General features: G+C 44.2%; 5 protein-coding genes across 7 annotated transcripts; 1 reads left to right on the top strand and 4 right to left on the bottom strand.

Annotated features, from left to right (window-relative positions):
* The first annotated feature begins 562 nt into the window (after positions 1-562).
* On the top strand, positions 563-3,538 carry hmgcl (3-hydroxy-3-methylglutaryl-CoA lyase). 2 transcript variants are annotated; one of them, XM_034525613.1, is made up of 9 exons: positions 563-686; positions 840-923; positions 1,120-1,227; positions 1,335-1,430; positions 1,568-1,716; positions 1,815-1,878; positions 2,002-2,190; positions 2,330-2,455; positions 2,721-3,538. In XM_034525613.1, exons 1-9 carry the CDS (start codon positions 591-593, stop codon positions 2,820-2,822), a joined length of 1,014 nt encoding a protein of 337 aa, XP_034381504.1. In that variant the 5' UTR covers positions 563-590; the 3' UTR covers positions 2,823-3,538. The 2 variants fall into 2 exon arrangements, with proteins under 2 accessions (XP_034381504.1, XP_034381505.1); XM_034525614.1 differs by having other exon boundaries at positions 569-677; positions 2,721-3,427.
* Positions 3,539-4,207: 669 nt separating this feature from the next.
* cx35.4 (connexin 35.4) lies at positions 4,208-6,967 on the bottom strand. Its single transcript, XM_034525526.1, has 2 exons — positions 6,771-6,967; positions 4,208-6,187 (listed from the first exon to the last, which is right to left on the bottom strand). Exon 2 carries the CDS (start codon positions 6,111-6,113, stop codon positions 5,250-5,252), a length of 864 nt encoding a protein of 287 aa, XP_034381417.1. The 5' UTR covers positions 6,114-6,187; positions 6,771-6,967; the 3' UTR covers positions 4,208-5,249.
* A 3,415-nt stretch (positions 6,968-10,382) lies between these two features.
* Positions 10,383-12,117, bottom strand: cx34.4 (connexin 34.4). Of its 2 annotated transcripts, none has more exons than XM_034563269.1 (2): positions 12,014-12,117; positions 10,383-11,516 (listed from the first exon to the last, which is right to left on the bottom strand). In XM_034563269.1, the coding sequence occupies exon 2, from the start codon at positions 11,479-11,481 to the stop codon at positions 10,684-10,686; it is 798 nt and encodes a 265-aa protein (XP_034419160.1). In that variant the 5' UTR covers positions 11,482-11,516; positions 12,014-12,117; the 3' UTR covers positions 10,383-10,683. The 2 variants fall into 2 exon arrangements, with proteins under 2 accessions (XP_034419160.1, XP_034419161.1); XM_034563270.1 differs by having other exon boundaries at positions 10,383-11,513; positions 12,014-12,106.
* Positions 12,118-12,587: 470 nt separating this feature from the next.
* Positions 12,588-16,117, bottom strand: ppie (peptidylprolyl isomerase E (cyclophilin E)). The gene is made up of 10 exons (XM_034563267.1): positions 16,022-16,117; positions 15,627-15,725; positions 15,484-15,527; positions 14,937-14,963; positions 14,725-14,806; positions 14,530-14,633; positions 14,323-14,446; positions 13,987-14,172; positions 13,738-13,880; positions 12,588-12,794 (listed from the first exon to the last, which is right to left on the bottom strand). The coding sequence occupies exons 1-10, from the start codon at positions 16,050-16,052 to the stop codon at positions 12,726-12,728; spliced, it is 909 nt and encodes a 302-aa protein (XP_034419158.1). The 5' UTR covers positions 16,053-16,117; the 3' UTR covers positions 12,588-12,725.
* Positions 16,118-16,899: 782 nt separating this feature from the next.
* Positions 16,900-24,950, bottom strand: pabpc4 (poly(A) binding protein, cytoplasmic 4 (inducible form)). The gene is given in 17 exon segments (XM_034563271.1): positions 16,900-17,244; positions 17,332-17,456; positions 17,557-17,687; positions 17,773-17,865; positions 17,967-18,035; positions 18,038-18,094; positions 18,196-18,291; positions 18,413-18,458; positions 18,460-18,504; positions 19,084-19,353; positions 19,478-19,573; positions 19,662-19,799; positions 19,874-19,968; positions 20,065-20,204; positions 21,194-21,309; positions 21,805-21,998; positions 24,347-24,950. Coding segments are annotated over 16 exon segments (1,881 nt in total). The 5' UTR covers positions 24,540-24,950; the 3' UTR covers positions 16,900-17,244; positions 17,332-17,354.
* Between the last annotated feature and the right edge of the window lie 127 nt (positions 24,951-25,077).

The raw sequence follows: 25,077 nt of genomic DNA, 5'->3' as shown, positions 1-25,077 counted from the left end.
AGTTGTAAGGCTGCAGGCGTAGACTCCAGTGTGCTAAACTAGTGGCTTGGATTTGAGGTTGTTGAAAATAGATACCAAAGGTTTGTGATCACCGACCAGAGTAAAGGGGGCTCTTAATGTGAACATGTAATCTTATTAAGAGACCTTATCGTGCTCTTCTGTCCAAGTCCAACAAGCAGTCCTTTGTGTCATCCCTTAGGTTGATATGCCATTTTGGAAGACTTTCCCTGATGGATTAACCCACAACTCCTAGCGTTGTGAAGTAAAACTAAGAGTAAAACAGGCCTACCAGAGTATTCCCAGAGGCTTGATAAGATGTAACGTTAAACAAAGAGGATGCATGTGTGTTTTTCAGCCTGGCAACTTATACTCAGAAATAATAACTTTAAGGATGTAATCAGAGGATTGCAAACAAAGGTTACATGTATTACCTTATTCACCAGCGTCGTCTCATCATGAATAAAACGGACACCAACATTTCAATTCAAATGCCCGTCCCATAGATGGCGTTGCGGGCCTATCGTCACCCGTGAGCCTCCGTACCTCCCCTCGCGAGGAAGAACTGACGTCAGACTAGAGGCTGGACCGTCATGGCGGCTGTCATGAGATTTGTCAACAGAAGCGCTTTCGGTCCGGCAATGGGTCAGCAGTACGTGGCGTTTAGCTCAGCAGCAAAGGTCGGTGCGGTGAGTTTTCTTTTGAGTTTATCTTCCAGCAGCTTCCGCAGTGCACGAGGTGGCTGGACGGCTAGCTAGCGCTTAGCCTCCGCTACGGTTAAGCTAACATAGGCGGTCACCTTTACACCTGTATTGTGTGTGTGTGTGTGTGTGTGTGTGTAGGCTGGAGTAAGAGCAGGCCAAGCTCTTCCGGAGAAGGTGAAGATAGTGGAGGTGGGACCCAGAGATGGGCTTCAGAATGAAAAGGTAACGTTATTGATTAGTTGACTTCATTATTGATTAGTTGACTTCATTAACGTCAACTGCAGCAACTAGGAAACATCTCAGTCTGCTTTCAACCATCTATACTGATATGGTGCAGGTGTAGAGCTCTTGATGGAGTCTCAGTCGTGCATTTGTGTCAGTGCTCCTCTTCTTGTTGCTTTACCGCTTCCACTCACAGACTATCGTGCCAACGGAGACTAAAATCCATTTGATCGACATGTTGTCAGCGTCGGGGCTGTCGGTCATTGAGGCCACCAGCTTTGTATCACCCAAATGGGTTCCACAGGTGAGCTTGCCTGCCCCCCCAAGTCATTCATATTCTTTATAGGGCGAGTCAGTGGCTTCCCCCCCTTCAACAGTAATTGGTTTCTGTCGTCTTTGTCCAAATGTCAGATGGCAGACCAGGTGGAGGTGATGAAGGGGATCGGTAGGAAACCTGGAGTGTCTTACCCGGTCCTCACCCCCAACCTCAAGGGTTTCCAGGCGGCTGTGAGTTCCATCATTTCCCAACACACTTTCACAAATAACTCCATGGACAGAGTGTGTATTCGGCTTCTTACACTGTAGGTGATGTGTCTAAATGTTTCATGTAAAATGCCCTTTCTCCTGCTCTGACTTAACTACAGGTGAAGGCAGGCGCATCAGAGGTAGCCATATTTGGTGCCGCATCTGAGCTGTTCAGTAAGAAGAACATAAACTGCTCAGTGGAAGAGAGTTTACAGCGCTTTGACGAGGTTATGAGAACAGCTAAAGAGGCCGGCGTGCCAGTTAGAGGGTAGGCTTGCTGGCTCCCCCTTAACTGCAATACATTTCTAAATCATTGGAAATACAGTGTGATTTTTGCATAAATGTAATCTTTCTTTTTTTTCACAGTTATGTGTCATGTGTTCTTGGATGTCCGTATGAAGGCAAGGTGGCACCTGAAAAAGTTGCACATGTGAGTTCTCGTCTGTTTACATTTACTGTCAAGACATCCATTTGTCATCCTTTTGACAAATAGCATAAACCCAACGAAAGCACTGTTCCTGCAACCAGGTCAAGCTTTGACTCTATCCTGCAGGTAGCTAAGCGACTGTACTCCATGGGCTGCTATGAGATCTCTCTGGGTGACACTATTGGAGTCGGGACCCCAGGCAGCATGAGCAAAATGCTGGAGGTGGTGAGCAGAGAGGTGCCAGTTAATGCCTTGGCCGTGCACTGCCACGATACCTACGGCCAGGCCCTGGCTAACATCCTCGTAGCCCTACAGGTCAGACCTGTAATGCTGTTTGAAAACAATATCATTGAATGATGTCGTTAGTGCAATACACTGTGCGTGTAGGTGATCTGTTGTCTATTGCAATGGTAAGTTAGTTGGTTTCAAGGTCAAGACTTTGTGTGTTTTGCAGATGGGAATCAGTGTGGTAGACTCGTCAGTAGCTGGGCTGGGCGGCTGTCCCTATGCCCATGGGGCCTCTGGAAATGTTGCGACTGAAGATGTAGTCTATATGCTGCATGGACTCGGGATTCAAACAGTAAGAAGTCCCACTTGATGTTTCTCTTTAGCCTCCCCTATCTTTTAGTTCCTTTATGAGGCAAGCTGCTGCTCTTGCTTTTGTGCTTAGTTTAATATATCATCTTTCTGATGAGGAAGAACTACTCTTTCATGAATTCAAAGCACGAGCTTTGCAGAATGTTCCAGTCCACCCCATCGTGATGTAGTTTGCAGTTGTAATTATTGTGTACGATGTGCGCGGCCCCTCTGGGTTTGACCCTTTTGACTTTCTGTCCTCGCCTCAGGGAGTGGACCTCCCAAAGCTGATGGACGCTGGAGCTTTCATCTGTCGAACCCTCAACAGAAAGAGCAACTCCAAAGTGGCGCAGGCTACCTGCAAGCTATAGACAAAACCCAAACCCAGGGTTCTTTTCCACAGTACTTCCACTGCAACACAAGCATGTGACCTGGAGCCATCGTCCTCTGTATGTGCAGTTCTCCCTATTCTCATTTTAGTTTGATTCTTCCTCTCCCTGGTGTGAGAACATAAGATTTAGATGGTACTGAACTCCTGTTTGAATAAAATATCAGATTAAATATTCACCACACGATGGAATAGCTGTGCCTTATGTAAAGTCAGTCTAATCATACAGATGATACTTATTAAAAAACATGCCTTCACTGATTCTTTAATAGTGTGCTGACATTCCTTTCTGGCACAGACTTTGTTTATTTTAGTAAATGGACAAGTGAAAATAATGTCTTTGTAACAGAAAGTCACTTTTGATGTAAGAAAAGACAGATTTGTTATGACTTCTATTATCCTCTGTGTGCAGTAATCACTCATCAAATGAATCATCTATCTACGGAGCAACTATGGAAATTGGTCCTTATGAACTTGGGCATTGTACTGGTTGTGTATTTATTTTAAATTGCCTCTCTTTAAATTTAATGTGTACATATCCAACTAGATTGTGAATTTTAAAAAATAAATAATATTTTATAAATCAAATGTGTGCCTGATCTAAAGTTGACAGCGTTGTGATGAATGTACAAGCTCTGAAACATAGTTTGGTGTAACATAAATGGCTTAACAGTGAATAAAGAAAGATTATTACTAATATCAAGAATATTGAATATTAGATGTGTAACCCCTTTTTACAAATTGTGTGTTAAAATTGTATTAGAAGCCATCTTTGACCACATAAGGCACTAAAGTGAGCACTAATCTCACAACGTCCATAGTGTTTGTTGCGGAAATGATTAGGAATAAACTTTTCTTCGCCGCACCTTGTTAAAACCTGAATGACACGTCTTCCAGGCACTGAGATTCTTGCTGCAGGCCTTCGTAACACTGCAATACACACATTGTAATCGTCACAGAAGTTAAAATAGCGTGACATGGTAGGAGGCCCCGGGGACGACCGAGGACACGCTGGAGGGATTATATCTCCCGGCTGGCCTTGGAACGCCTCGGGATCCCCCAGAATGAGCTGGAAAGTGTTGCGGGTGAGAGGGAGGCCTGGGTCGGCCTGCTGAACCTGCTGCCACCGCGACCCGACCCCGGATAAGCGGGTGATAATGGATGGATGGGACATGGTGACTCACAACTAATTCCAATGGGTAAATGCTTATTGGCATGCAGGCCTGTGCTAGTGTAAGAAACATAGGTATTGTGAGTCAGTGGAAAGATTCAGGTCTGTAATTTGTCCCTCCCACACATAAATAGAAACTATATTCCAGAAATAAAATTGAACATCAGCCCTTACTGTTAAAACACCAAACAGCAACACGCATTCAATAAATTTAATATACTTAGTTTAGTAAGAAAGGACATTAACAACGAGTGCACACAATACATTTCCACCTGATGTCCACAGTTGAGATCACAAAAATTTGTTATAGTTCAATGAGCCATCTGTTTGTTCAACCTTCCTCCCGCCTCTGCACTCCAGCTCTACACACACACACACACACACACACACACAATTCAACAGCAGCATTCCTTTTGCCTTATTTAAATCAACAGTGGTCTTGGATGAGGCTAGTTTGTGTACAAGCAAGTCAAAACACAGGCGGTCTAGGTACAGCAGGACTGTGCCGTAATAACCAAGCATATGTCTGAGGCTTCAGATGTAGAGATCTACTAATGATATACGAGTTTTGATCAAAATCTGAGAAAATAAATGCAGTACAAAAAACTAATGCACAGCTTCAAGTATTACTCATCCGGTACTCTATGACCTAATTCTTTTGACCAGTCTTCGGTCATCGGGCCGGCAAACGGAGAAGATAAAGCTATGTTATAAGTTCAGTTAAACAAAAGAGGTCACTGAAATCTGCAGGCAGCAGAGCACCCTGACACACCACTGTACACACTGGCGGGGAGGGTGAATACCTCGGGCAGGTGTGTCCTGCCGTCCTTGTGTGATGCTGATCATTTCCTACCCCTCTCATGTCAAAACTTGAATCACAAGAAAGACAGAAACCTCACGGGCGTGTTCTACTATGGGTGAAGGGGTGAAGTCGAAAAAGGTACACAGACCTGTATTGTATTCAAAGAAGAAAACCAACATATCATTTACAAATCATTTTGGCTCTAGCTGACTTGAACATATTGTAGAGGTTGACTTGGAAACCAAAGTTCATGCGCTCAAAAAGAGTCTTAGATGTGGACACAAGGGCCCTCAGGATGAATCCAGTGCTGGTGACTCAACTTCCAAGGTCTGACACACATGGAAGTGTTTGGCTCATAGTTCTGAGTCTGTTTTCTGAGGTTTGTCATTGGGTTCCAGCCCAAGCACTGCCAAGTGCTGCAGCCTGGCTTCCATTCACTAAGAAACAGACAGATTAGGAGCAGAGGCCCGTATCTTCTCTTCCATTTTGAGTCCAGATACCCTGTGTGAAGACTTGAAAGCACTCCTAAAGGAGGGAGGCTGATCTTTCAGGTCCCGCCTCAGCATGGTCTCCTTGTTGTTGTTAAAGGGGTCCTTGTTGTAGTCGTTCTGATGCACGTTCATGTTGCGATGGCCTCTATTGATCTTCTTTGCGATACGTACAAAGCGCTTGGAGATGAGATAAATGATCTCGCAGATGTTCAGGATGATGCAGAGGCATGAAGCTCCAACCATGAAGTAGGTGAAGACCTTCTTCTCAGTGGGGTGGCCGATGTAGCAGTCCACCAGGTTGGGGCAGGGCGCCACGTTGCACTTGACCAACCGGGGCAGGTAGAAACTGTCGTAGATGTAGTGGAGGATGTAGAGGAAAGAGAACTCGATGCCCGTCTTCACGAAGAGGCTGATCAGATAGGTCCACCACAAGCCGCCGTGCTTCTTGCCAACATTGTTGTACAGCTTACAGTTGCTGTCTCCATGCTTCGCCCGGTACCTGCGCTCGCGGTCGTCACGGTACGCCACGTGCATGACCACCATGAAGGACGGGCAGGTGACGAAGATGAGCTGCAGAGCCCACAGACGGATGTGGGAGATGGGGAAGAAGTGGTCGTAGCAGACGTTGGCGCAGCCGGGCTGCTTGGTGTTGCAGTCAAAGTCCTTCTGCTCGTCGCCCCACACTCGCTCCGCTGCCACCACGTACACCATCACCCTGAACACAAACACCACAGACAGCCATATCCGCCCGAACGCTGTGGAGTATTTGTTGACCCCACTGAGGAGGGCTTGGAAGGTCTTCCAGTCCATGGCCTTGACTGGCAGTCAAACACGTCTTCTGTGGAAGTCCTCTCTTGCTGGGAGTAAGTAGTTTATCTTCAAACCTGGACGAGGCAGATACAAAAATGGGTGAACATCGTTTCAGTGTCTGCTGAGTATTCTGCTCGCACTCTGTGTTAGTGGTGTCTTCAATAACAAAGACCAAACACCAATGTATCTTCTAAAACTGATTTTATGTCAATAAAAATACAAAAGTAAAGCCCATCTCCCTCAGCCCTCATTCAGCAACGTTACCAGAAACAACAATTATGAGTATGGGCCTCGGGCCAAACCGTTCCTTAAGGGAAACAAGCTGCACCAACGTTATTATGAGTTCATATTTCAGAAAGCAGTATGCCAACTTAACAGCATGTATACACATACTAATTTAGGAAACAAAGTATCCGCTTCTGGTGTGTACGTGTTAACATAAAAACACACGTAAGCAATTTAAATAGGTAGGAGTCTAAAAAAAACTTTTTGTACTTTGTGTCTTTTAGTCGACAACCGCCACCGATTATGTATCGTTCCATACTGAAACCAACACATCCAGAGCAACTCGTTTCCATTTGGCTGAAAAGGCGAACGCGAAATTTTAACTCGTCGCAGACACATTAAAAAGTTCATTACAGCGAGTTGTTCACTTACCGAAAGAAGCATTAGTCCATTATTAGTATAAAGACAATCTGCTTTCACGTCGTTTAGCCCTTTAACCCACAGATTTGGCTCCCTTCGACAGGTAGAGGAGCGCAGTGTCGAGAAATGCGCCTGTGGGTGTGGCTACAGAAGAAAGACTGCAGCTGCCACAGATGTGCCCCTCGCTCTCTCTCTCTCTCTCTCTCTCTCTCTCTCTCTCTCTCTCTCTCTCTCCCTCTCTCTCTCTCTCCCTGGTCTCTCTCTCTCTTTCTCTGTCTCTCTCTCCCTCCCTGGTCTCTCTCTTTCTCTGTCTCTCTCTCTCGCTCTCTCTCTCTCTCTCTCTCTCTCCCTCCCTGGTCTCTCTCTCTTTCTTTCTCTTTCTCTGTCTCTCTCTCTCTCTCTCTCCCTGTCTCTCTCTCCCTGTCTCTCTCTCTCTCTATTTCTCTCTCTCTCTCTCTCTCACACCCCAGTGTTAGGTGACACATCAAATATGTTCAGGTAACACAATAACCATCTCCAGGGACTGTGGTTTGGAGATATGCCGATCCAGATATACAAATCATGGCCTTGGTGGTTTGAGCCCACACATGGTTCAGGTCCTGGATGAGCACTGGGGACCCTCTCTGGGTGTTAGTCTTCTCAGACAGCCATCTTATAAGACTTGTATGTGCTGACTATAAAGTTCCGAGACGACAGATTTGCGTCCTTTGTTTTTACGTGCATGTTTCCATGAAGTGTTGTCTCCCTGTCCCAACATGTTTCTTAATATTCTTTTGACACACCCTGGTAAATACATTGTATTGTTGGTGCGCATGTTCTCAACTACGTCGTGTTGCAAGTTTCCAAAAGCATGACGAGTAACAGCATTCTTTTGCAAATTCTCTGTGAGGATTTAAAAAAAGGGAGGAGGTGTATGGTGTGGATGAAACGAAGAGTGATCAGTTCATATGTGGCAGAGTTCATTGGTTGTGCAACCATAAACATATAACATTTCCCTGTTCCTCTTTCACTTATTTCCTGCAGTCGTCATGTATTCCTTCTTTTACACGCAACACCCACAACGGCACCCAAAAAGGCCTTCTGTGTTTCCTTTATTCTTTTCAAGGCCAAGCTCTTCTTAGATATCACTGTCACAATTCACAAGCCTTTTGAGCTCATTGTCACACGACCATGAGCTTTTGTCCCCACTTTACCATCCGCCTGCTTTTCCCGACCAAACCCATGTGTGTTGTTGCCCTTTACAGACAGCGTTTCCTGATCAAACATGCTTGAATGTGTTTCTGCTCTGCAGGGAACACCGAGCCCCTCATCGACAGTGTTTGCTGATTAATTCAAGATCAGCATGCCATAGCTGGCCCAGAGCTTTCCAGTTCTTGCAGACCAGTGCCTGCCTTCAGAGTTATTAATTCCCATGTTTACATTATACAAAAGGATGAAAGACTTGCTCATGCATCACCGGTCTAAATCAGGGTTCTTTGTATTGCTCAGTATCCGGTACAACGTCTCAGTGAGTGTATTCAGGCAACACAACAGCAACGGCTCACAACAACCAAGCCCAATATTGACTTTACAAGGTTCTTATATTATATAAGAGCTGTTAAACTTAGGACAATCAAGCTGACTTAGTTTTACTTCACTTTATTGAGATGTGGACAGAAATCTGGTGCCAGGCGAAAACCTGTCTATACCCACAAGTAATGAAATCATCCATTCACATCGATGGAATGCCTTTAGAAGAAGGTTGGTTCTCATAATTTCATCTGTAAAAGTCTGAGTTCGTAGCACTACAAAGAGGATATTATAGTTGTTCTGGCTTCTCTAAATGAATCACTTCATCTCAAAGTGTTGCAGCCTTGAGCTAAAACTCTCAGAGTGTTGTTAGAAGTATCAACCGTACGTCGTGCTTTTCAGGAAAGTTCATCTGTGGCATAAAGCTCGGGCACGTGAACACAACATACTTTTGCAGCATTGGGACTAGTTCAGCCGACAATAAGGGAACTTAAGAGGTGTGGGGGGGGAGAACAGTTGCGTCTCGGCTCCAGATGAAGAACTGGTCCAGGCGGTCTGCCGGGACACACCTGGAGGAATGCACCCTGTGACTCAACCTCTGCCAGGGGCAAGACTCGACAGGACGGACCAACACAACAGGAGAAACACATCACGTTTCACTGCTGCCATTGTGAAAGAGGGACATGTTCCAGCGCACAGAGAAGGACGGGAGCAGCACAGAAAGACGAGAAGAGTTGGGAGGATCTTGCTCTGGGAGTGCCTGTCTGCTCATCATAGAACCACCCAGTCTGAACAAACAGAACAGGGACACAGAGAACTGTGCAGACTGAAGCTTGCTTAGACTTTCAGAGCGTTACAATATAATATTTGATACAACACTTGAGTTAGGTTCCTGTTTGGACAACATAAAAGTGATGTTTGGCTCATCACTTCATTAATTGTATAGCATTGGCACCAGAGATTGGAAATGCCATCCCCACTGTGTACTTGGGCTGACAATTAAATTCTCTTAAATCTCAAATGACGCGCAAAATAAAATGTTCCACTTCCTTTTTGGGGATTCAGATGTCCATCTGTAACATTTCTGCTGCCACCCTAATACAGAGGAAGTGAGGAACGACATTCCAGCAGCTTGTCTTAACCCAAATCCCTCCCCTAGTTATCATGATAAGCCACAGACCTCTCCCGTTAACAGAGTTCATCGGAACTATACTGAAATAGATATTAACGGTTCCAATGAAATCTGTGAATAGCGGTGCCTGGAGATGATCTTTTCATTGTTTGACTTTTTATAATATCATTCTTTATTGCTCTGAGCAGCGCAGACTAGATTTACTCTCCTCCCTGAAGACACGTTTCAGCGTCTTCACAAACAATCCAGCAGAGCAAACAGATGGTACCTGACTGGCACAACAAATATGTGTTAAAAGGATCAAGTAAAGATCCATTCAGAGGTTGCACAGACCGACACATTCCTGCACTGGGTGGGTCCGTGCCCGTCAGCCCAGATGATTCAAACTGAGGGGTGGGGGGACTCCTCCTCCGCCCTTCAAGTACCAGTCGACATAAACAATGAGGGCGCTGCTCCTTGCGACAGAGCAGTCCAGTACTGGTTGTGATTTTAATGCAGTATGCACTGCTGTGCATGTACCTCTCTACATTGACTTCCTTGATGTTATGGAGTGGGGAGAAGAAGAAAAAAGCAGCACATTTTTAAATGATCATCTTTAATGTAAAATATTATTAACAACTATGCAGCCACACTGCACCTTGGCGGTGTGAAATATGAACCTCCTGATATTATAAACGACTGTGTTTACAGCACTGCATTTGGACTTCATAGCTCAGAACAATAACATACAGGACAGCACAATCTTTCAGACCTTTTGATAAATTATAGTATTCACAAAGAGTCAGACATGGAGGAGTGAGCGAACGGGAAAAACCAGAGTACCGCTTGGACTAAACGTTTCCAGGTTGGGCACAGAGCAGAAGGAAAACTTTACACACGGAACCACATGTGTTTGTAAAACCATCGCCAAACTACCGAGTGACTCATGTAATTGGTCTCAAGGCCACATTGAAATCACACAAACTGGCTTTTTCTTTGAAAGGGCTGTAGAAAAAAAGGAAAAGGAAAATAGATCTCTGTAAATACTCTGACCCGAACCCCACCACAGTGAGCACATTCCAGATCAATGACACATATGTCTTGTGGTCCAGAATTTCCAATTCTTTGACATGTGGACACAGTAACATTAAAGAACTACCTCTATTGTAGTGTAGTCTCTGAGCACTCAAATGTCTGTCGACAAGTCTTTTAAGGAAGTCCCCTGTGGAGAGGAGGAAGGGGGGGTCATATTTCCCTTCCCACAACATTGTTCTTCATTAAGTCTTTGCCTTCACTCTCCGGACCTCAAGATATGGCGACGCTGTATGAAGGAGCAGGCGTATCAGGGGAGGTCTTGCCCGTCACCTTGAGCGTGCTGGACTCCATCAGGTTGGCTGCACTGGACAGCGTGTTCGTGTTGGTCATAGGGTGGCGAGAGTGGTGGAGAGTTGTGAAGCATTCGCAGCAGCGTTTGCCCACCAGGTAGAGGATTTCAAAAATGGAGAGAAGGATGCAGGCCAGGCTGGTGACCACCATGAAGATGGTGAAGATCCGCTTCTCAGTGGGCCGAGCGATGAAGCAGTCCACCTTGTTGGGGCAGGGCTTCTCTTCACACTTGATGAGCGAGGGGAAGTCGTAACCCTCGTAGATGTGGTAGACGAGGTAGACGAAGGTGGTGTCCACAGCTATTTTGAAGACCAAAGTGAGGACGTAGGTCCACCACAGGCCGCCGCGCTTCTTGCCCGTGTTCTTGTAGAGGCGGCGGCAGTTCTCGCCGTTCTTGAGCCGGTGTTTCCGTTCCCGGTCATCCCTGTACGCCACGTGCATCACCACCAGCAGAGAGGGGCAGGTGACGAAGATGAGCTGCAGGGCCCACAGCCGGACGTGGGAGACGGGGAAGAAGTGGTCGTAGCAGACGTTGTGGCACCCGGGCTGAGCCGTGTTGCATTTGAAGTCTTTCTGTTCGTCGCCCCATACCTTCTCCGCCGCGACTACAAACACCATGACCCGAAAGAGGAAAACGATAGAGAGCCAAACTCGGCCGAAGGCTGTGGAGTACTTGTTCACCCCACTGAGGAGGCCCTGGAGGAATGCCCAGTTCATGACGAGGTGTGTTCACAGCCTGTCTTCTCTTCCTGCTGATGGAAGACAGAGGAAGCTCTTTACAGTTAAAACGGCACAGACAAAACTAAGGTATCTACCAGCCTGAGACAAAAAGAAAACCATCAGATATAACACAGATGTAGAAGACGGCTGAGACAACAACAACAACAACAAACGGAGTGCGGTAGAACCGGGTCATCATTAACGGATACATTCACGTGGTGACGCAAACTAAATAAGAAGAAATGGGAGCAAAATGAGCACATAAAAGGGCACCCAACCTTTTATTTGACAAAAGACTTTATCAAAAAGCAGAAACTTTTTTATGCATCTGTGAGCTAAAACGCAGTCCGGCAAATCTCACTCAATCAGACATTCACTTCCAGCGACGACGGGAAACGCTGTTTTCTTTTTTTCTTCATTCCGTGCGCGTATCCCCGACATCCCGGTCTATTACCTCTTAACCGGAAACATTAAACAAGTTCGCGTTTCTGTCCGACTCGGTGCTCTACGTGGAGTTTGGAATACTTACAGTAGTAAGGCTGCCGATGCGGTCCAGTGTCGGAGCGGAGGAGCAGGCTCTGCTGGATGAACCTCACCGATGAGACTCTCAAGAGATTACTCAACGGGACGGGAGTGGAGGGGGCGGAGTCTGCTGCTGTCGGCTCTCCACTCAACCTGCTCAGGTGTGGCAGCTCCACCGCACCGAATACGGGTTTGTCCAATAAGGTGAGGAGGAAGGGCGACGTTTGTTTGTTATAAATGTATATAATGTATAGAAGTTAGTTCAAACTCGGCACGTGATACTTTCATAATGTGCACGAACCCCATTATCTATTTATATATATATATATATATATATATATATACGTGATCTACCTCTAATGAACCAACACAGATTTTATATCTGAAAATAAATGTGTTTATAACTATTTTATTACAAATCCTGAAAACATTGACTTAGAATGTTACCGAATTTAAAAATAATAATAATAATCTTTAAGTAGGTCACTAAATAGGTGCAGTTATAAAAGGGTTGAACCAACAATCAGTGGATCAATGTAACATTTTATTTGTACAAAGTAAAAAAGGCATCAAGTTGTTGCTTCTTTATAAAAAAACAATGTTTATTGAAATATTTACATGGCAGATGATGTGTGCCTAAAGTACAAAAGACCATGAACACACTTGTGCTCTCAGACATACCACTGATACATACAGACAAGCACACATTTCTTTTTTGTTCACACCAATTCTCCACAGTCGGAGATGATGACTTTCTGCTTCGGCTTTCCATCCTTATTTCCCTCAGCCTGCAGGGGAAAAAAGCACATTCAATAAGATACAGCAATTTCTTGCCATAATTCAGCCCGATTGTTTTAAACTTCTACATGCTTTTATTACAATATAACCAACGCTTATCAATTTTACATAAAGCCCAGATTGATGTTTGCGTTCCACATTTCACAGTGCAATTATAATCTAGATAACATTGAAATCATCGTCCCCCACTTGTTATAAAATAATGGCGCAATGATATGATTATCAGTTTTTAGAGATAAGATACTCTATGTATAACTGTAGATGTTATACATGTATATATATTTTCAACGACTTGTGGATTATATTAGGAGGCAGGGTGTCAAACAAGTGCATTAATATGCAGGTGTGTGTCCTGAGAACCATTGAATACCCCACGCTTGCTCCGACTAGCTACAGTACAACTAACAGACTGTGTTTCTATCTTCATTCATTCATTCATTGTCTCTCTGTGACTGTTCTTTGTTTTATCTGGTTCCTGAATACTCTTCTGGACATATTGTTGCATTAGCAGTGGGTATTGCAATGGCCTCTTTTTTGGGTGGGTGGGGGAGATTTGGGTTCCTGATTTTCTTCCCTCCTTTTTTCTTGTATGTGTATTTTGCAAATTGGAAAAACTCAAAATAAAATAAACCTCACATCATCCCTAAATATGAATCACATTTGGTAAACCAGCAGACTCTACTAATGTCGGTTAGTTAATTTTGTACAAATGCATGTTTTATTTACGTGCAGCAATAGTGATGTTTACATTTAAAGAACACACTGGGTAATATTTGAGGTTTGTTGTTGATGATGATGATGATGATGATGATGATGATGATGATGATTTTAAAGCCTTCACTACCACTGGAATAACTTCTAAGGATAGAAACATGTGATTGTATTTTATAAAACTAATATTTTGCACTAGCAGTGAACACTTTTCACACTTACCTCCATTGCACGGAGCACATCCATCCCCTCCACAAGATCTCCAAACACCACGTGTTTTCCATCAAGCCAGTCTGTTTTGTCATTGGTGATGAAGAACTGAGAGCCATTAGTGTTTGCCCCGGAGTTGGCCATCGAGAGCTGCCCTGTGAGCACAAGAGAGACCCGGTTTGGCCAGTTATCCACTGTTTATCTAATAGTGAACGTAAATCATGATGACCACCAACACATACTCCATGCATGACTCCTCACCTGGCGCCGTGTGTTTGAGGACAAAGTTTTCATCATCAAACTTCCGGCCGTAGATGGACTTGCCGCCGGTGCCATTGTGGTTGGTGAAGTCACCTCCTTGGCACATAAACTGAGGGATGATGCGATGAAAGCTGCTTCCCTTGAAGCCAAAGCCCTTCTCATGCGTGCACAGGCAGCGGAAGTTCTCTACATGGGATGTAAGAAAAGAGGCCGGTGTTACTAAAGGGAGATTATACTGTATAATGTGTCATTTTCGTGTTAATTCTTCATGCAAGCGATCCTAAATATTGTGCAGCTGCAGTATCTAATTTTAACAGAGCCCTACAACATACACACCTGCGGTCATGGGAACGATGTCTGCCCGAAGGAGGAAGCGTAGTTTGCCGGCTGGCTTATTTCCAATCTTAATGTCCATGTAGACCTGAGGATTAACTCTGCCCTTTTTAGCCGGAGGCTCATCCTGCACAAAAATATCATACCTGTGTCACTAACTTAACATAGTTAGGAATCAGAGCCACCATTTAGGGAAAAAAGCCATCTTACCTCCTGTGTTGCAGTGTTAGTGGCTTCTCCAGCCGCTGCCTCCCCATCAGCCTCTTCTGCGGTCTTCCCTGAGAACTTTTTCAGCCAGTCATCGTCCGACCACACTGACAGAAAAGCAGCGTTAAAATCGTGATCACAGATTGTAATCACTTAAACTTATAGCCTCTATAAAAATAGTTTTTCCCCCTAATTTACCTGGTCGAGAAGAACCTTCTTTGATTCTCATGGGCTTGGCGGTGTTGACCCGGATAGTTCGTCCAAAAAGCTCAGACTCATTCTAGCAGAGAAAACCAACATTAAAGCAGAAAACTAATTTTGGACCTTTCGGGTAAATTCACAACAGCTGGTTCTCAGAAACCGGAAGAAAACTTCACCAACGTGAATGTGCGGCAACGTGATCCACTTACCATGTTATCAATAGCCGCCGCAGCATCCTACAGAAGACAAAGGCCATAAATAGGTTATGAGCTCAGAAATAATCACCATTCAAATCCACACAATATGTTAGTTACCAACAAAGTGTACATGGAATTCCCCAGTCAGACCTTTATCCAAATAAAACCGCAAGCCAAGGAAACAATGTATTAAGGATGCCATATTCAATTCAAAATGCTAAAGAACAGCCATAAATATCTGCGGATGACCCCCTCTTACACATCAAAACACAATTGTTCTCTTGTGTTGCTAATATGGTGTACACTAAGTGCATGTTATCTGTTTCATTGCTGTACATAAAAGTATATTCATAAGCAAGCAGATGGATGACTGTGCGTTGCTAAATCCGGTTATAAATTAGATAGTGGTGTAGCTCAGTTCAGGTACATGTCAACATCTCTCTCAATAACACAAACACACTGAATTAGACACAGACTATAATCTTATTCAGGTTATAGTAACCACTTTTAAATCCATGAAGATGCTCAAACTGCAGCCTTTAGTGTGCACTTCACGTACCTCTCCCATTTCAAACTCAATGAAGGCAAATCCTCTGTGCTTTTCTGAAAACAGAACACAAGACGCGTTATTTCGGATTAATGTTCACTTTACCCACAGTCATTAAATGTCCCATAGAAACAGCCAATGGCAGAAACTCGCACCCGTTTCATAGTCTAATGGTATCTGGATGTCTGTGATGTCTCCAAACGGGATAAAAGCTGCATGTAAAACCTTCTCGTCCACCTCCTCGGCCAGGCCACCTGACGGAGACACAACGACACACGTTATTTAACATCCACGCGGCCCGCTTTCGTCATGTGGTCGCGAACACTGCGGAGGTTAAAATCAGCGACGTTGCCATGTTTCAAAGTGACGCTTTCATGTTTCACCGGCTGGAACTTTCTATCGGAGTTTATTTGTCGTATTATGTGCACTTTATAGATAGTTGGTTGCGTCTCGTTTAATAATTTACAATGTAATATCTTTACCACGTCAGCTAAGTTTACTTAAACGATGTCATTTCAACGTATTTTTAAGAAAAGTAACATTAACTTACCAACATACAGCACTCGTTTGTTAGCCGCCATATTGGATGTAACCCTTCAACTTTGACCCCGGCCGCTTCCCATTGGTGCAGAGAGGCTGTAGCCCGCCTCCCAAATGATCAGGTTTCCTCGAGTGCCACCTGTTGGATAAATCTGTCATCGCTCCAATTGCACCTTTATACCTTATTTTGTTGTTCTTTTTTCATATTAAAAGGATCACCAGCATCACATTTCTAAAGGAGATTTATAAATAAACACTGTCTTGTCACGCTGACTTAAAGAAGAATGACAAGAGGAAGGGATGACATTTGGAAAAGCTTTTAGAAAGAGTTACATATATCCTATAAACAGGATAATTTGAAAATGACTGTTTGACCATAAAGGTGATACCTATAAAATTGTATTTTCATTTTAACATTAAATTGTTCTTATTTACATAATTGTATGCATCTATCATTAGGTACTTAATATCATATCATGCAAAAGTGCTTGTTCAGAGCTGGCTGGCCACCCTTTGACCTGAGTTCATGTCAATAACAATAGTTTTGACCTGGAGGTTTATATGCAAAACCTCAGTGACAACATCTTTAAGTGATAATCTGGGAGAGGGAAACACTTTCCCCTCCTATTAAAAATAAATTGTATGTTTTCTTTTCTCTTATGTTGCTTGTATCAATCATCTGTCTATCATGGAACACCCTTAATGATACCAATGTAGCCCAGACACGCATATGATGCTCAGCTATAAATTGTTTGCCACTCCTAAAGTGCCCTTTAGTCTGGCTTTTGGCCTCCTCTGTGCATTACTGACAGGTACGTGTGTCAGATACACACTTGAAACTGAATACAGTAGATTATATGTAAGCATTAAAGTAACACAACAGTCGTAAACCTTGATATATCATCTTTTTATTGAGAATACCACACACCCATGATAACATGATAGGAGGGAAGAGTCCATCATTTCAAATCAAACATTAAAATGTAAAGCAAAGAAAAGGAACAGTTTCTCACCTTTGCCACACTTTGAAAGACCTTCTTTCAAGATTCATTTGCATAATTGCTTTTAGTAAGTTTTACAGAACTAGAAAAATGATGAACTGTAATATATTTCAAAATATTCAAGTATTATTTTTTCATTATATTTTCCTCTTTTTTTTTTCTTCCTTATTGCTGATTCTTAAGAGGAGTCGGGTGTTTGGAGTCAGTGTAGTGTGTGTCTCTCTGCATCTCTCTGCACCCGGAAACAACATAATGACATTTAATTACTACCACAATAAAATGATGTATGAATAGCTTGACTGATTATGTTTAATCATACCAATTCAATACAGCAGGCAGTCTTCAGGCTGTGGCAGCAGAAACAGTAGTAGCTATGCTGCCCACTTTTTGAGTCGCATCTTTCTTTGCCTGGTGGGCTTGTAGCACAGCGACGGCTTCTTCCACCTTGTGCAGATATAACATCAAACATGAATAATGACACATGTATATGGATAAACAAACAGTTCAGTGTGACATTGTTGCAAAGATGGAGCTAGCCAAGTACCTTTGAGCGCAGAGACTCATGGGACTCGAGCATATGCAGCAGTTCAGAGTTGTCGATCTCCAGCAACATGCCGGTGATCTTTCCTGCCAGGTTGGCATGCATGGACTGAATCAGGGGGAAAAGGCGCTCACCTGTTTGAGAAAAAGATTGAGAATAAGTCAACCTACTAAGAAACTGAGTCATTACAGTTCATTCATTATGTCACAGGAGTCTTACCAAGCATCTGTTTCTGCTCCTGAGGGGGCGCAGCAGCCAGCATGGAGGCCGTGAGAGGCTCCTGGCCCTGACTGTGCACAGCTGGCTGAGCCTAGAAAGGACGGATAGATAACATAAGGAAGAACATATTTAGAGAGCTGGGGGCTGGATATTATAGGAACTCAAGATGATGTGATTGGTCCCTCGCTCATACCTGCTGTAGGCAATAGGTTGCATCACCTGGGGGTTGGGGTTACGGACACCAGTGGCATATTTGTAAGGAGCATGGCCCGGGGGCCGGGGGCTCCCATTGATGGACGAGGAGCCATGGCCTGGCCGGAGGCTAGCAGCAGAGAGGAAAGTGGTGCAGGAGTCAGTGGGGTGACAACCTCTTTTGTATATGTGGTGTTAATAGCATCAATCAGCTGTTGTTAGTGAACGTACCTCGTGGGCCCTGTGTGCCGCCACCAGGACTCATGTGTCTCAGGTTGGCACGGGGTCCTGGCTGACGTAGTGAGCTGGGTATCCCTTGGTAACCACCTGAGAGTGACAGAAGTAGAGCCAAAAACAATGAGATGTTTTAAATAGCTACATTGCAGTATAACTTTGTATGTTAGGAGATAACTGAAGAAATATGATGCTCCACATCTGATGTACTCACCTTGACCTCTGCCCCCTTGCTGCTGCCATCTGGGGTTGGGTCGCATTTTGAGCCAGCTGATTGGGTGCATAGTATGTAGTCCTATTCTGGGCCTGGTGGGTACAAGGCATGTGCAATTTATGATTTCATGGCATTAAAGTCCTTTCCTAATGACACCATCTATCTTTTAATCCGTGGCATTTCATTAAATTATAATTAAACAAAAGTATCACAAGTTTGCCTGGTGACCCCGAGGAAATAATTGTTGGGAATTATTTTAGCTTTCTTGGCATTATTAATTTAAATAGTATACCAAGGAAGTATGTTAACTGATTTTCAACCTGTATTAACAAGGGAATGTAAATCCATCATTCCCTTTCCTCGTAGCTCTGTTTTTGGTCTACATAAACTCTTGTAGAACGTATCTGGCTCTTGCGTTGCCGGTCTACAGTTTGATGCTGGGATGGTATGGGACATAAGCTTTTTTGCCCACCAAAAAAACCCATTTACCTTCAATATGTGAGCGATGAGACTGAACCAAAACAGTAAAGTTACAAGCATTAAAAGAAAATGGATAAGCTAACACATTGAAAAGCCTTCGCAGAGCAGAGGGGAACTGTAGAGTCAGGTTATCTGTGGGTTTTTCCAATAGGAGCAGTTGCTTTAACATACAGAGACTTTGATTCCCACACCTGAGGCACTGCTGGCATGAAGTAGCCACTGGCGGGCTGGAACTGGTTGATGATGGCGTTAGCCGGCACGGCCCTCATGCCGGCAATACGCTGCATGTACTGGTTGGTCAGGTGGGCTTTGCGCTCCTCTTTGCGCTGAGCGAGAGCCACGTAGAGGGGTTTGGAGCCCACGATGCGTCCGTTCATCTCAGTCACGGCCTTGGTGGCCTCTTCGGGGGAGGAGAAGCAGACAAAGCCGAAGCCCTTGGAGCGACCCTCATCTAGCATCACCTAATATGCAGACAGATTGTGTCTGGGTGATTTCAAACTCACAATGTTGTTGTTGTTGTATACAACACTGTTGTAATATTCATATTGCAGCGATGCATTGCAGCATCTGTTTGATCCTTCTCACCTTAGCACTTGTTATAGACCCGAACGGAGAGAACTCCTTGCGCAGTTTCTCATCATCTATGGTGTCATCCAGGTTCTTAATGTAAAGATTAACACCCTGAAACCAAAGACGGGCAATCGTGATACGTTCATAGCAGCTTCTTTAACAGTGAATGTTAATACTGATTGGATTCATTTCTACAGACCTGATAACGGCTGATCCTCTCTTGTTTCAGCACCTCAAACTTCCTCTTCAGCTCCGCCTGCCGCTCCATCTTCTTCTGAGCCCGGCCCACAAACACAGTTTTGCCGTTGAGGTCGGTGCCATTCATGTCCTCTACAGCCTTTGCACAAAATCATAATTATCTGAGGTGAATACCAATAAAGACTTGGTTCTTTTCCATTGGGGCCAAAGTACCTTGTTAGCGTCCTCATGTTTCTCGTAACTAATGAAGCCAAAGCCTCTGGATTTGCCGGTGGGGTCTATCATCACCTTCACGCTGAGCGTTTTACCTGCAGAGGTTAAAGGTCAGATGAATGGATGTAAGACAGCAGAACTAGAACACACAAACGTTTGGAGCAATACCCATTTATTTGGTCCCATTTTACCATATTTGTCAAAGACCACCTTCAGCTGGTCATCAGTCATCTCATCTCCAAAGTTCTTAATGTAGACATTGGTGAACTCCTTGGCTTTGGCACCAAGTTCAGCCTCCCGTTCCTTGCGAGATTTGAAGCGGCCCACAAACCTGAAGACATAGGAAGAGCAGCGAAGAACACTCTTGTAAAAAAATTCCCGACAGAAATGAGAAACACACTAGGATCCTTTTTCCGCTCTCCAAAACACTTGATCCGGGAGAGGACGACCTTGACCACTCAAGCACGGTAAGTAAAAGAGAGTACAGAGACAACATCCACGAAACAAATTTACAGCTATGTCACCACGTCACTCCTGATGTGCACAATAATAAAAAAACATCCAACTGCGGTTAATATCACCCGAGGCAGGCAGACATGTTGGCATGCTAGACATCACAGTGACAGCCATCTTAATTCTTGGTCCAAAACGTGATGAGGAGGTGGATGGAGAGGGATGGAGGAACAGAGGCTCACAGTACAAAGTAAAGCTGAGGAGGACCAAATGATCTTATATACCTTGCTATGACGACCTCTCCCCTTCCGCCATCCAGTATTGCATTCCTGCATTCGATCCATCACTAAAAACACACAAGCGTGGTCATACACACACACACACAATACACACATACATACATACATACATACAAACACTCCCAAGACGGGTGACCAGCGAGTGGACATATGAGGCAACACAAAATCTGTCTGGCAGGAAAGATAAGAGTGAGTCGGAGCTTTTAGTTCGTTATCTATCAGGTTAGAAGTTATCTTCACACTGGCGGTATTGAGAGATGAGTTTATTATTATTCACACACACCGACTGTAAAAAGACACGAAAAGTCAGTTCACTCAATACGTGTAGAACAAACGAGCCAGGTTCACACGTACAAAGAGAACACAGATTCAAACATATACAAGCCATTACTGCACTATTAGGACCATAAGCTCAAGATGTGCTGCACCCTCGACAGCTGGACTTTCAACGTCATCAGAACTTTGAAGTACTGTTAAAGTCATTTTAAAGTTCAAGCTAAATTCATGAAAATACTATCAACAATGAACGCCCCTTTGACCCCAGATCCTAGATTGACCAGACACTCACACCTTGCGATCATTCAGAAGCATGCCGTTCATCTTCTCAATGGCACGATCAGCGGCATCCTGGGTCTCAAAGTGGACAAAGGCGTAGCCCTTGGAGCCATTTTCATCACACACCACCTGGAGTAGAAGAGGACATGTGGGTAAAGGTTCCTCCAGTAGAGAGGCGTCATGACGGTCGCAGGCAGTTGATTAACTTCGAAGCAACAGTTTGAGATTTTGGGGAAACATGCTTGTTCGCTTTCTTGCTGAGGGTAAGACAAGAAGATAAAATAGCAGTTGGCCTAGCTTAGCATAAAGACCAGAAACCATGGGAAACCGCAAGCTTGGCTCGGTACAAACAAACATGTTTATTTCATAGAAACCAAAGTTTAAAAAGTGGAATTATGCCAGTTATTTGCCAGTTTTACACTTCAGTTGTTTTGTTTTGGGAGCATTTTATGGCCTTTGTAAAAAGCCATCTGTTTCCCCAATGTCCCATCTAATTTAATTTAAGCAGAAATTGTGTGAAAATCGCTGAGCAGGAACAGTTTTCCCAAAAGTGGGAATATATACAGCATAAAAAGAAATGGCCCTTTCTTTTATGTATCTCAGTTGCATTCAAGCCAGTTATACCTTGCAGGAGAGGATGTTGCCAAAGGCAGAGAAGGTGTCGTACAAGGCTTTGTTGTCAATGGACTTGTCCAGGTTCTTGATGAACACGTTGCCCACTCCAGATTTCCTGAGGGAGGGGTCTCTTTGGGACCACATGATTCTGATGGGCTTCCCTTTCACCACGTCAAAGTTCATGGTGTCCAGGGCTCTCTCAGCTAGAGGGAGGAGGGGCAGAGAGGTAGAGGGAAAGGTCATGGCTGGTTGTTTATATGGAGCCATGGCTCATGAGAACATATCAGTAACTTGTATGGAGACTACATAACATGCTTCCATTTATCATGGACACGAATCAGGCATTGCGGTGCTTTAATGCAGCAGTCCCGTGAAAACCACAAACACAGCATTGCCTTAATAACATCCCCGGAGGAATAACATGAAGCTATACGGCGACGCGTGTTAGTCTTAGTCCGTTTTGTGCACCTGTGCAGTGTGTGCTAAAATGGAGAATCCCTGATGCCAGCCCATTAACACAGGCACATGTAATACGGTTAAGATACTGCAGTAGACCATGTGGCAGATGAGCAGCTGGGACAAGCGTGGGGGACAGCTGCAGTGGGAACGCTGGGAGCACATGTCCCCCTTTCTGTATCTCGCCACATGCTGCTGGACCACGTCCCACCTAGGCCCGCTGCAGTAGCAGCGCAGAGGGCCTCTCAGATGAACAAATGGGCATAAATTGTGGTATTAAGCCATCATATGTTTCATTTGATCAAATTATTATGTCTTATTTGAACTCAATTGAATCACTACGGTTCCAATTTATACCATTTCTCTCTCCATCTATTGCTCTAACTCTCATACAGGCTCTCATGTCCATGTGGGAACACATGCCAAAACATCCTTTTGTTCAGTCTCTCTCTCTCACACACACACACACACACACACACACACACACACACACCAGGCTTTCCAGCTAAAAGTGTCTGGTAAACAAAAGCTGCCTTGCATCTGCTGGCATCAGCAGTTTGGCTTGCAATTGTACAGCTCGTGTGCTCAGAGAAGGTGTTTGACCGCTGTCGAACATGTGGTCTTCTGGAAGGTTCAGAGTGGAAATCTAGTAGTTTTTTTAAAAAAGGCCCAAAGTGGTCTATCTAATGCACTGTCCATATTTTAAATGACGCCATTTGGTAAAATGTTCAACGGCGTTGAATTACCTGTCGTTGATAACCATTTCTGTCATGTTAAGAGCTTAAAAGTGTTACGGCCAGGCACATTTTGGGCCGCGCAGAAAGATGTTCTAAATTTAGAGAGGGGTCCTGGGAGGTATTTGCTGGCATGGAGTGTGAGTAGAGCATTCTCTACCATTGATAGGGAAGAGACACTCCACAAGAATGCTCAGATGAGCGACACCAGGTCTTGTGAGTGATTTCACATACAGGTTCGCAAACAACCTTGACTGCTGTTTTACTCTACATTTATATCAGATGTACTGACCAGTCATAATCACTGGTAGCAAGCTATTGCCCCACATGCACATGATCAGGCTCCATTTAATACCCAACAGCTACCAGCCCCCCCCCCCCCCCCCCCCCCCCATGTCTACACTTCCAAATGGTGTCTTCTCACTTGTGGCCCTTCTTACATGACGTGTGACGTCTACTCCCTTGAGTTGAGCAACTCGTACTCCAGTTTTTGGTGAGCAACACAGACAAATTGTGACAGCTGTTTAACGTTGACGCAAGAGGAAAAGGAGTCCACACATTGTAAACAGTATCGCTGGGCCTGCAAAGACAACCACAACACCTGCTACTGTTGCTCAATGATTTGATGGCATTCCAACAAATTTGATGGCATTCCAACAAATTACACATATCTCGAGTGGTTAGGAAATTACAGGTAACCTAACTGTCTGACTCCGATTATTCCTAACAGTATTTTTTTTAATTTTAAGTGAAGCTGGGATTAAATCCAAACAGAGAATTAACATATACTGTGAATGCAGATAATACACATAAGACATAAGCAGGCAGTGCAGGGCTCATTCTTCAGCTGTGTGTGTCCCTCTTTTTGCTGTCAATGAACATGGCAGCAAGAGGGCAATGGGAATTAGTTTTATCCCGTGGCCCTTTAAATAGGAGAAATGGGTCATTCTGGGCAGAGTGAGGTCTGCAAATACTTTGTCTCTCCAAATGAGGGCTATGGTTCGGCTTTGGATGACTGTTCACTATGCATGTGTGTGTGCTTTAACTCTGGTAGTGACAGTATTGGCAGGAGTGAGGAGTATACAACAACTGGGGCATGCTTATATGGATCAAAATGAGTCCTCCAAGCAGTCCAACTTGGACTGGATAATTACATTTGAGTTAAAGTCCAGTGCTTTTTAATTAATTCGCCAGTGTGTCCCGGAGTGTGCATGTTTATGCAGACCGTTTCACGGCGGACATTGAAGGCATACGGTGACATTGTCGATATTTGAAGGATGCACGTTTTCTGCGTCTTGCATCCGCATGTAGCCAATGTGCCCACACGGCACGGTGGACACCTGCCAGGTTCCTTGTCTTACCGTCAGCGGGTTGAGAAAAGTTCACATAGGCGTATCCGAGAGACCGCCGGGTGATCATGTCGCGGCACACCCGAATGGAGAGCACCGGTCCGGCTGGGCTGAATTTCTCATACAGCATAGCCTCCGTGATATCGGGGTGCAGGTCGCCAACGTAGAGGGAAGCCATCGGATAACTCCCGGTCGCTGTGTTCATATCTCGGAGATCTCAATGTGAATGAATACCAGGCTCCAAAACGCCGGTATGAGCTGTATTCCCCGAGTCCGAACTGCGCGTCAATTCGCCCAAATATTATAAAGACAACTGGCTCTTTGGTCCAGCGAGAGAAAAATTAAAAAAGAAAAAAGGTCAAACCTAAAAAAAAAATTACGATATAAATGATCTCTGCTGAAGTATTTCTTCCTTTGGTAGACACCTCCGAGACCTGTTTTAGTTTTTTTTTTGTATTAATATTTTTGCAGTTTTTTTTTTTTAATGTATTAAAAGTTTGTATTTTTTTTTAAAGTAAATATTCTTGTTTTTATGAAGATTTTGTGGATTTTATATTTTTTATATTATTTTTATTTTAAGTTTTTCAAGAACGGTGAGTTAGACACTCACGGTTGTTTTGTGGCCAGGGAAAGAGACTGCGTTAGGGAACTCGTGGGCACTTTATAGTGGCAGTGCGGAGGAAATAGTGACCAGGGTCACACATGCGATAGGAAAAAAAAAAAAAAAGAGCACTACTGCGCAT

Source organism: Cyclopterus lumpus, chromosome 22, assembly GCF_009769545.1.
Source record: "Cyclopterus lumpus isolate fCycLum1 chromosome 22, fCycLum1.pri, whole genome shotgun sequence".
Classification (NCBI taxonomy): Eukaryota; Metazoa; Chordata; class Actinopteri; order Perciformes; family Cyclopteridae; genus Cyclopterus; species Cyclopterus lumpus.
Note: the sequence above shows the minus strand (reverse complement) of the source record. Positions and strands in the feature narration are given on the sequence as shown.

Bases quoted from the DNA above. Each gene is read 5' to 3' on its own strand.
- ppie (XM_034563267.1), bottom strand. From the start codon at position 16,052: ATGGCGGCTAACAAACGAGTGCTGTATGTTG. The intron at 14,634-14,724 runs GTAAATTAGGGG...CTTTTCTGTCAG, and splicing joins AGAAGGTTCTTCTCGACCAG to TGTGGTCGGACGATGACTGG. The intron at 14,447-14,529 runs GTAAGATGGCTT...ATTTTTGTGCAG, and splicing joins CTAACACTGCAACACAGGAG to GATGAGCCTCCGGCTAAAAA.
- cx35.4 (XM_034525526.1), bottom strand. From the start codon at position 6,113: ATGGACTGGAAGACCTTCCAAGCCCTCCTCAGTGGGGTCAACAAATAC.
- hmgcl (XM_034525613.1), top strand. From the start codon at position 591: ATGGCGGCTGTCATGAGATTTGTCAACAGAAGCGCTTTCGGTCCGGCA. The intron at 1,228-1,334 runs GTGAGCTTGCCT...TCCAAATGTCAG, and splicing joins CACCCAAATGGGTTCCACAG to ATGGCAGACCAGGTGGAGGT. The intron at 1,717-1,814 runs GTAGGCTTGCTG...TTTTTTTCACAG, and splicing joins GCCGGCGTGCCAGTTAGAGG to TTATGTGTCATGTGTTCTTG.
- cx34.4 (XM_034563269.1), bottom strand. From the start codon at position 11,481: ATGAACTGGGCATTCCTCCAGGGCCTCCTCAGTGGGGTGAACAAGTAC.